The following is a 9,671-nucleotide window of genomic DNA, read 5'->3' on the forward strand; positions in this document are numbered from 1 at the left end:
CTATCAACGCCTCTTGATCATGGATCTTCTTGTTGTTGTTGTTTCTGTCCACTTGGAGAATTCAGTCTCTCGATCGATCTCCCGCCTCTCAGTTTTTGGCTTTTCGTAGTTGTTTTGGCATCGCTTAGTTGCTCAGAGGCCGTCGTTGTTATCAAATGGCCAGCACTGAGAGTCTGGACGGAAGCGCCTGTGATTTTGGTGGCATCTCGGCTGTTCCACAGGTGGGTCATTTGCCCGTCGAGCCGCTCGAGTTTGTCTGCCCCGCCTGCCAGCAGCTGCAAACCAGCTGCGTTGAGCACGAGGCCGTCACTTGCCTACAAAAGATCGCATGCAGCCTAAATTGGCTGCTCTGCTGGTGTGTATATATACATTGTATCTCGATATACCATGCAGACCTACAAATTATATATTTCGATAGCAATCCCATACGCTGGAGCGGTCGACAAGACACTAATCATTATTGCAGCGCCTGCGGCTGCTTCATTGGACGCCACATCTCGCTGAGCTGGTACAAACGCGCTTTGTTTCGCATGCAGCGCTCCGAGGTGGAGGACAATGGACGCTGGCAGCGTTTTCGCAAGGTGGAGAAGGAGCAGCTGGACGAAAAGAAGCTGGGCAAGCAGCGTGCCGCGCTTAAGCAAAACTAGTCTCAAGTTATTTTGATATTTTGAATACAATTTTTAATAAAAAAAATTACTAACCCTTATGTGCGAGGACTATTTACTAGTAGACAGCGATCCACTGATTCATTTGAATAAAAGGCTGATCGTATTCATAACGGACCTTTGAGCTAATGGGCGTGCTGGCACATTCAGCAGTGTTGCATAACTTAATTTAAAATTCTAAACTACAAATTCAAAAACCGTTCAATTTGATTGTAAGCAGCGAACCAGTGATTCATTTGAACAAATAGCTGCGATCAGATAATGAACGCCAAAGCTCGCTCAGCTGCAGTTTGTCTATGAAAAAGCGTCGCTCGCGCTAAATTTTTGCTCCGTTATGACGTCACAAGCAAACAAAACGTGCTGCAATTGCAATTCTCATCGTAAATAATTAAGAAATTGGCATTCCAGCTGAGTGTTGGCTTCACAAGGTTATCGCGGCTGCGCTTTTATATGCATATAGTATCCAGCAGATCGGCAACTGGAACACGCTCTTTATAAGTTTTAGGTACAGACGAATCGCTTTCAAGACTCGGAACAGACGCTCTTGTTCAGTTTGCCCGGGCATTTCGCCAGAGATAGTGCTCCAGAATGTACCTCGTATTGCTGCTGACCATATTGCTGGCACTGCTGGTGCAATATTTAAGACGCATTTATAGCTATTGGCAGCGCGAGGGTGTGGCCGAGGAGCCAGCCAAGTTTCCCTTTGGCGTTTTGGATAAGCTGGTGAAACGACAGCGCGGCTTTGGACTCATCATAAGCGATGTCTATGAACGCCACAGCTCGAAAATTGTGGGCATCTACATGATGCACAAACCGACTCTCTTGGTGCGCGATGCGCAGCTGGCCCGCCAGATCATGACCAGCGACTTCAGTAGCTTCCACGATCGTGGTATTTATGTGGATGAGAAGCACGACCCGTTGTCGGCCAATCTATTTAATTTACAGGGTGCTTCGTGGCGCAATTTGCGCAACAAACTAACTCCCTCGTTCTCCTCGGGAAAGATCAAGGGCATGTTCGGCACGATCGACGATGTGGGTGACCGACTGGTGCAGCATTTAATGGGCGTCATAGAGAAGGCGCCAAATGAAGCAATTGAAATAAAGGAGAAACTCACAACTTATGCCGTTGACATCATAGGCTCAGTGATCTTCGGCCTGGAGATCGATAGCTTTACCAATCCCAAGAACGAGTTTCGGGCTGTCAGTGATTCCCTCTTAGTAGAGAACGACTTGGTGCTAAAATTTCACAATACGGCCTCGGTAATATTCCCACCGTAAGTACTATATAATCAGCCAGATCATCTGGTAATCAGACTTATCCCATGATCTGATGTAATCAACAGCCTTGCCAAGCTCATGAATCGCCTTGGCTATGAGAATAAAGTGCTTACCAAACTGCGTGACATAATGCAGCACACCATCGAGTTCCGGGAGAAACACAATGTCGTACGCAAGGATTTGCTGCAGCTGCTCATACGTCTGCGTAATACGGGCAAGATCGGCGACGACGATGACGAAGTGTGGAATATCGAAACGGCGCAGGAGGAGCTGAAGGCCATGTCCATTGAGAAGATTGCGGCCCAGGCTTTTCTTTTTTATATAGCTGGCTCGGAGACCACGGCGGCTGCATCTTCCTTTACGCTCTACGAGCTGGCTATGTACCCAGAGCTCCTCAAAGAGGCACGCGACGAGCTGGATGCAGTCATGATACGTCACAATCTTGAACGCGGCGACAAGTTTACCTATGAGGCGGTGCAAGAACTTAAGTTCTTGGATCAGTGTATTTTGGGTAAGATTCTTTAATAAGAGTGTACTTGGGATGCCTTGATCACCAATCAATATCATTCTGTCCCACAACAGAGACTATACGCAAATATCCTGGCTTGCCCTTCCTCAATCGCGAGTGCACTCAGGACTTTGCAGTCCCTGACATCGAATACACCATCAAAAAGGGCACCCCCATTTTGATATCACTCTTTGGCATTCATCGTGATCCCAGCTACTTTCCCAATCCCGATGACTATGATCCCCATCGATTTGATGCTGATGTTATGAACTACGACCAAACAGCCTATATGCCCTTCGGCGAGGGTCCCAGACATTGTATAGGTGGGTTGTGCCTGATATCCAATTGAGCTTCATTTTCTTAAAGGGATTTTTATTTTTATTTATTTTATAGCTCTGCGCATGGGCAAGGTCAATGCAAAGGTAGCTGTGGCCAAAATACTGGCCAATTTCGATTTAATAGAAGCACCACGTAAGGAAGTCAAGTTTCGCTTTGATCCTGCGCCCGTGCTTCTTCCAGAGGGGGGCCTCCATGTGCGCCTAGTGAAGCGTGCCTGAATGTAAAATTCGTGCCATGTAAAACTATTTGTAAATTCGATTAATCATGAAATTAAAGCATTTTAAAAATTTGTATGTATTTAAAACTGTTTGTTTAGACTACTTGTCTGACTGATTGAGGATGAGCGCATAAATCAAACTTTGTTTATCATTCGATCAGCTTCATACTCAATTTAAGATTAAAGATCTGCATACGAATCTCGTAAATTCAGGTTAGATTATCGGTGTGTATATAAAAGTCGGTCCATCTGCTAATTAATGTCAAAAAACAATCGTAATAACCGCGATTTTTCTGTTAATGCAGAAATACAGAAATATGCGGTAGATCACGCTTTATATTGTGTACACAAGCCTAAAATATTGTATATTTCGTAAGACTTCTTTTTTTCTACCTGGTCTTTAAGTAAATGTTCGATATACATATACAAATCTACATAGGCAATTCAGATCTGGCATTACTAAATAGTCTAGCTAATATGCCTAACAGGCATTATGTGGTAAAAAATAATTTAAACTTAAATTTAAGCAGGGCTAAAAAGTTTGCATCGTTTTGTAAACTTTTTTAATTTCAAGTTCAACTGGGAGAGATACAAAAATAAATATGTGCGCTCTCTTTGTTGTGTGGGGGCAGCCATCAATCGGCTGTGAAGTTGCCCCTCTCTCTCTCTCTCTCTAACTCTCTGTTTCTTTCGCGCTCTTATTGTGACGTCACTAACAAGTATCGGCTTAGAGAGCTGACTTATCAGCAGTGTAGAATAACCCTCAAATGATAGTCGAAGTCTTATCACGATTCGAGTCAGACTCCGACGGAACACCCTATATAAAGCAGGCCAGCGGCAGGGCGAAAAACTCACTTGAACAAGTATCGTTGTTTAGTTCACGCCGGAATTTCGCCAGTTACAGTAATTGAAACACCTTTCTACGTAAATGGCACGGAAACCACCGCAGCTACGGCTTCCTTTACACTCTGTGGGCTGGCCATGTATCCCGACTTACTTAAGGAGGTGCGCGAGGAGCTGCAGTTATGGAAAGTCATAAGCTCGAACGCGGGGGCAAGTTCACTTACAAAGCACTGCAGGATTTGAAGTTCCTGGATAAGTGTATTATGGGTACGTGTCCCTAGCATTTTGTCTATAAGAAATTCCCCTCTCATCTATATCTTTATCCCTTTTCAACAGAAACCATACGCAAGTATCCCGGTCTGCCCTTCCTCAATCGGGAGTGCACTCAGGACTTTGATATCTCTTTTGGGCATACAACGCGATGCCAGCTACTTTCCCAATCCCGATGACTACGATCCACATCGATTTGATGCCGTTGCTATGAAAATGATCAGTTTGCATTTATGCCCTTTGGCGAGGGCCCCAAACATTGCATAGGTAGGGTCTTACCGCGAATTGGTTAAAGATTTGCAATTTCTAAATGGATTTTCGTTCATTTTCCAGCTATGCGCATGGGCAAGGTTAGTTTTAAGCTGGCTGGGACCAAGGTACTTGCCAGCTTCGATTTGATCCAGGCCACGCAAGGAAGTCGAGTTCGTCTTCAATCTAGCACCCGCCCTGGTGCCCAAGGGGGGGCGAAGCGTGTCTAGGGCGAGCATTCTATAAACAAGAAAAATAAAACGCAAAAGCATTTTTGAAATCTGACAGCTCAAGTGGTCCGTGTGTGTGTACATGCCATAAACATATATAGATATAGATAGATATATATGTATATATTAGGCAGACTGGCAGCCGATCTATCTATGGTATTTCGTAATGTGTGACGCTCAGAAATGCTTCACATTTGTTAAGCAAATAAACAATAAGCAATTTGTTTGTTGCTCTGGTTTTGGTTCTGCTTGGCATGCCACACGGACTAGCTCCAGCCGATGATGACATCATATGCGATCCACACGCAGAGCAAGAGATACAGCATTGCGCATACGCCTCGTGAGCAAACGCTAGCGCTCGCTCTCGCTCCCGCTCCGATTTGCTCTTGGCTCGCTAAACGCTCGCCGCTGAGGGCAGCGTTGGTTGCCCAGCCAGTTACGATGGAGACGCAGACGCTGCAGATCAGACTGCTGCCGGCACAGACAGCCGAGGAGCGTGCCCGCAACATAATAGCCAATGTGGTTGTCGAGGGTCATCAGGCCGCGCTGGTGCCCTACATCGATGAGCAAGTGGGCCAAGCGGCCGAGAAGCGGACGCTGCTCACCCAGCTGGAGGCGGCACCCGCCCCGGCACAGCCACGCCTGCGCTACTACAAGCCGGGCCCCTCCACCTACAAACTGCTCTGTCCGCTGTGCCGCGAGAGAAGCGATGCGGCTGTAATGCGCGCCGCCGGCTGCAAGGACGCCAGCTGCTGCCTGAGCCTGCTCTCCTGGTGAGCCCCAACTCCACTTTGTATGCACAGGCAACTAATTTTTGTTGTTGTGATTTATAGCGTGTTTCCCATCTTTTGGCTCTGCTGCATTTGCACCTGGTGCGGCTGCAATCGCGAGTGGACCACCAAGGGCGTCTACTGCAGCCGCTGTGGCGGCAAGCTGGGCATTCAGAGCAAGTCCGATTAGGTCAATTAAATTGATATAAATGCCACACATAGTTTGTTTTAATTCTATTACGCATCTAACTCAATTAAAGACGCACGCTCGCTCGATCTCTACCTCTCTCCCGCTCTCCCTCTCGCGCTCTCTTTGTGTCTCACTCTCTCGCACTCGGGCGCTCTCTGCTTGTTATCCAAACAGGTTGCCCCTTGGCTCTAGCCACATTACGCTTTCAGTTTTCAATTTGTTCAGCTATGGCCACCACCACCACGACGACGACGACGACGCCGACTGCTGAGGAGCAGCAGCAGCTAGCAGAGGCAGCCGCGTCCAAAACGCTGGAGGCGCAAAAGGAGCTCGATATCTATGAGAACTTTGCGACGCCGCTGGCAGGCACCTTTCTCAACTTGCCACACGAGTCCGTGCTGATCAAGTGCCCCGCCTGCGGCATCAAGGATTACAGCGTCCTGCAGAACGATCTCAAATGGTGGGCCAGCGAACTCAACCGCATCGTGGGCTGTCTCTTCGTGTAGGTTTGCCGGATCTGGATCCGCTCTGCTCGTGCCGTGGACTAATCTTTGCGTTTCCCCTTTCAGCACCTTCTGCTGCTGCTGCTGCCTGGACTACATTGTGCCCTGCAAGCAAACGGATCGCAGTCATTACTGTGGCAACTGTGGCTGCTACTTTGGGCGCGCCATGAAGCGACGCGCTCCACTCAAAATCAAATCGAGCGCCAGTCAATAGATACCCACAAAAAAAAAAATATTACTCACATTAACGCCCATCTCTTGGCTTTTCATCAAATTTTCTATTTTTCCACACGCTGCCAATAAACAACACAAAAACGCAAACGAAAAAAAATCCGCTCGCACTTGTCTTTTTTCTGCTCTCCAGAGCAGCTGCTCAGTATCAATTCACACGCGGCGGAAGCTGGTCAACATGGCTGAGGAACTTGCGCCCGTCTATTTTGCCGTGGGCCCCAACGCCCGCGAGATCACCTGCCCCTATTGCAAGGTGCTGGCCAGGACGCGTCTGGTGCGCTCCTGGCTGCGCTGCTGCACCAAGCGTCACCATTGGGGCGCCTGCGGCGAGTACCTGGGCGTCTACAGGCGACCCCAGCTCTGATACTCTACATCATCTTCACTTTTACTGTACATTGCAACAATAAAGAACTGGCATTAAATTCCATGTGTGTTGTTAATTAATTGCGGGGAGGGGCGCGCACGGGCATGGCAGAGCAAGTTTCTCTCTCTTTTTCGGCCCGCTCTCGGCTGGCTCTTTTGCTGCTCTTGGTTATGGTCGGCTGCTGGGGCGTCGCTGGCGTTAGTTACGCGCCGTACGGCAGAGAGTGCGCACAAAATGACCAAGGTGGAGCCGCAAGTCATAGCCATAAGCATCGGCGGCGCCAAGCCCCAAGTGGGCTACCTGCAGACGCAGTCCACAATGGTCAACTGTCCCGCCTGCGAGCACTTCGAGCAGAGCATTGTGCAGCGCGAGGCGGTCAGCTGTCTGCAGCGATTGCTCAGCCTGACCAAGCTATGGTGAGTCCGCATACCAGAATTTTTCCCAAGGATTCCCACTCATGTTCCCCAAACGCAGCAAGAGCTGGAGTGGACGCGAGGACATCAATCATTACTGTGCCCACTGCGGCTGCTTTATCGGACGCTACGTGCCCCTAGACTGCTACGAGCGCTGCCTTTCCAAGTCGGCACGTAAGCAGGCCGTTGTGGATGAGATGCGACTCAAGACCAAGCCCAAGGATTGTGCTGTGCGCGCCCAGAAGTCCAGGGAACTAATCTTGGCCAAGCGCGCGGAGAAGCGTGCCCAGCGAGAGGCGCAACAGCAAAATCAATCCGAAACCCAAACTGTGTTGCAATAAGTTCTAAATGGGATGAATGGTTCTTGTCTTGGCTAAGCAAGCTTTTTTTTGTGGCGACCCAAAAATCACGAGCTTCTGGGTCGCAATTGAAATATATTATTGTTACTAACTCGTATTTCCAGCACTGCAGCAAATGTGTGTAAATAAATATATAGTTAATGGTGAGCTGGTGGGCAGATGTTGCTCCTAGGTGGGCACAAATTCGCGATTGGGCCGTATGCAATTGTTCTCGCGATCGTAGATGCCCAGAAAGCTCTTGCAGTTGGAGCAGTGCAGATATTCGCGATTGTCGCCCGAGTTGAGGCAGGGCAGAAAGCAGAAGGGCCAACAATTGGCCACACAGGCCGCCGAGCAGCCGGTGCTCGTATAGAACTCGGAGCTGGTCTTGATCAATGGCCGGCGATTGCAGCCGCAGCTGGGACAATAGATGCAGCCCTCCGTGGGCATCCAGCGCTCAATGGAGCTGCGATAGAACTGACGTCGGTTCAGCTCCTTGGAATCGGTTAGCTTCGGCTGCTTCCAACTCCCCGAATGGGCACCATCCTTGCCATCGCGCTGCTGGCTGTCGGGGCGCTTCTTGCCCTGCAAATCTGTGAACAGCTCGATTTGTAGCAGAGATTCGGTTGAGCTAACTGCAAGCACTTACAGCGCTCGGCCTCATCGGCCATCTCTGCCTCGGACATGCCCGTCATTTTGCTAATCTCCGACAGCCGCTCCTCGCTGATGCCGTGCTCGGCGGCCAGCTTGTGCAGGTTGTGCACCTTCTCATTGGACTCGTCAATGATCTCCGGATGATCCTTCTGCACGTGACGCACCAGGCAGCTGGTATCGTACCGCGAGCACTTGATTATCTTCAGGCACTTCAGGCAGCGCAGATACTGAACATCGGTGGGTTGTGTTGACATTATTGCTTATTCCTTATCGATTAGGTTTGCGATATCAGTTGATATTTGATGATATTTCTCTTTAATAATTAACGCACAATTTATGAATATTTGTTTGTGTTCGATCGTTGTGTTTACAGAGCCAAAAAGTTATTAGGTTTACCAGCTGGGACGGCAAATTCCTGGCTCACTGGGGTTTCATTCGGATGAAATAATACACATATGGTAACTTTGATAAAATCGAATATAAATATAATATATATAGAAATAAAAAGTAAATTGTGTATACCCTATACACATTGACAGCGGGTATTCAACTGAATATGCATGCGTATGCATCAATATTACGTATACGCATTACGTATACGTATATATATAAAAAGTATATAATCGTATAGCATCACACGGCTGAAAATAAATCTAATTCTTACCTGCTGTCCATTTGACAAAGCGTGGCCTCTATATATACCCTTCCTGTCATTACAGGGTAAAGGGCATCTGCTAGTTTGCCATTTCCAAGTGGAGCACTCTTCTTTTTATATACTTGTAAAGGGTACTATAATTTTGTCATTAAGTATATATATTCAGCATCAGTAGCCGTATTGATTTCTTTCTCGCTTATAAGTATTTATATTTTCTAAACTTTCTCTACTTTTCCGCTAATGAATATGTTACTAATATATTTCCTTTTAACATGTTCGATATTGTTATCTGAAGTATAATTTTGTATTAAGCCTTTAGGACTTTTATTTTTGATCATTAAAAGCTCAGCATTTGAATTCTTTTAAATCGAATGACGCTCAATATGTCAATTTTTTGCATACTTGTGTACGAGTAAAAACCGAACGTGGTTGCGTTGACTACAAAGTGCAGCAAAAAGTCCGCATGTCTCTTAGAAAAAAAGACCATTAACAATGTTATGCTAGCCTGCAGCAGACCGAGTTATCGTAGAGTAGAAAAAAAGCACTCACTTCTCGCACAATTCCATTGAAGCGTCGACATTTTATTGTCTGTCATGCGCCCCAAGGAGCTTCATTCATTCCTTGTCATGGCAACAAATAAAGTCATATGGATAACCCACCTCCACGCCAGCTCTGTGCTCCGGGTGCCTAGGCAAATGTGTGTGGGGCAGCGGAAATGGGAGCCTACACAGGGTACTTCCACCTCAATTGGTGGGGGTTTTCTTTTATTATTTTCATTCCTTTTTTTTTTTTGACGCGTTTCGTCAAAATTGATTTTTTTTTTACTACATTTACATTTACAGGATTGGGGGTCGTCATTTGGGTTGCGTGGCTTTCACTTTCACTTTGACTTTCGCACGATTCGCTCGCCGACTGAATGATTGGCTGAATGACTGACTGACTGACTGACTGCCC

At 47.3% G+C, this 9,671-nt stretch overlaps 8 protein-coding genes across 8 annotated transcripts; 7 read left to right on the forward strand and 1 right to left on the reverse strand.

The window, feature by feature from the left end:
* The first annotated feature begins 43 nt into the window (after window positions 1-43).
* LOC135432142 (uncharacterized) lies at window positions 44-706 on the forward strand. Its single transcript, XM_064687650.1, has 2 exons — window positions 44-355; window positions 419-706. The coding sequence occupies exons 1-2, from the start codon at window positions 156-158 to the stop codon at window positions 645-647; spliced, it is 429 nt and encodes a 142-aa protein (XP_064543720.1). The 5' UTR covers window positions 44-155; the 3' UTR covers window positions 648-706.
* Window positions 707-1,028: 322 nt separating this feature from the next.
* On the forward strand, window positions 1,029-3,094 carry LOC135431440 (probable cytochrome P450 6d2). Its single transcript, XM_064686588.1, has 4 exons — window positions 1,029-1,939; window positions 2,009-2,454; window positions 2,526-2,774; window positions 2,845-3,094. Exons 1-4 carry the CDS (start codon window positions 1,254-1,256, stop codon window positions 3,006-3,008), a joined length of 1,545 nt encoding a protein of 514 aa, XP_064542658.1. The 5' UTR covers window positions 1,029-1,253; the 3' UTR covers window positions 3,009-3,094.
* An 815-nt stretch (window positions 3,095-3,909) lies between these two features.
* LOC135431445 (probable cytochrome P450 6d2) lies at window positions 3,910-4,654 on the forward strand. Its single transcript, XM_064686594.1, has 3 exons — window positions 3,910-4,117; window positions 4,187-4,387; window positions 4,454-4,654. The coding sequence occupies exons 1-2, from the start codon at window positions 4,033-4,035 to the stop codon at window positions 4,297-4,299; spliced, it is 198 nt and encodes a 65-aa protein (XP_064542664.1). The 5' UTR covers window positions 3,910-4,032; the 3' UTR covers window positions 4,300-4,387; window positions 4,454-4,654.
* A 78-nt stretch (window positions 4,655-4,732) lies between these two features.
* LOC135431442 (uncharacterized) lies at window positions 4,733-5,651 on the forward strand. Its single transcript, XM_064686590.1, has 2 exons — window positions 4,733-5,372; window positions 5,433-5,651. Exons 1-2 carry the CDS (start codon window positions 4,879-4,881, stop codon window positions 5,557-5,559), a joined length of 621 nt encoding a protein of 206 aa, XP_064542660.1. The 5' UTR covers window positions 4,733-4,878; the 3' UTR covers window positions 5,560-5,651.
* A 106-nt stretch (window positions 5,652-5,757) lies between these two features.
* LOC135431444 (uncharacterized) lies at window positions 5,758-6,351 on the forward strand. Its single transcript, XM_064686593.1, has 2 exons — window positions 5,758-6,061; window positions 6,129-6,351. The coding sequence occupies exons 1-2, from the start codon at window positions 5,787-5,789 to the stop codon at window positions 6,274-6,276; spliced, it is 423 nt and encodes a 140-aa protein (XP_064542663.1). The 5' UTR covers window positions 5,758-5,786; the 3' UTR covers window positions 6,277-6,351.
* A 16-nt stretch (window positions 6,352-6,367) lies between these two features.
* LOC135431446 (uncharacterized) lies at window positions 6,368-6,715 on the forward strand. Its single transcript, XM_064686595.1, has one exon. The coding sequence runs from the start codon at window positions 6,472-6,474 to the stop codon at window positions 6,655-6,657; it is 186 nt and encodes a 61-aa protein (XP_064542665.1). The 5' UTR covers window positions 6,368-6,471; the 3' UTR covers window positions 6,658-6,715.
* Window positions 6,716-6,825: 110 nt separating this feature from the next.
* On the forward strand, window positions 6,826-7,576 carry LOC135431443 (uncharacterized). Its single transcript, XM_064686591.1, has 2 exons — window positions 6,826-7,073; window positions 7,132-7,576. The coding sequence occupies exons 1-2, from the start codon at window positions 6,892-6,894 to the stop codon at window positions 7,409-7,411; spliced, it is 462 nt and encodes a 153-aa protein (XP_064542661.1). The 5' UTR covers window positions 6,826-6,891; the 3' UTR covers window positions 7,412-7,576.
* On the reverse strand, window positions 7,485-8,456 carry LOC135431441 (uncharacterized). Its single transcript, XM_064686589.1, has 2 exons — window positions 8,058-8,456; window positions 7,485-8,001 (listed from the first exon to the last, which is right to left on the reverse strand). The coding sequence occupies exons 1-2, from the start codon at window positions 8,314-8,316 to the stop codon at window positions 7,598-7,600; spliced, it is 663 nt and encodes a 220-aa protein (XP_064542659.1). The 5' UTR covers window positions 8,317-8,456; the 3' UTR covers window positions 7,485-7,597.
* Between the last annotated feature and the right edge of the window lie 1,215 nt (window positions 8,457-9,671).

This window comes from Drosophila montana, unplaced genomic scaffold (assembly GCF_035044405.1).
Source record: "Drosophila montana isolate Dmon_TW-CO22-7 unplaced genomic scaffold, ASM3504440v1 contig_3200_1, whole genome shotgun sequence".
Classification (NCBI taxonomy): Eukaryota; Metazoa; Arthropoda; class Insecta; order Diptera; family Drosophilidae; genus Drosophila; species Drosophila montana.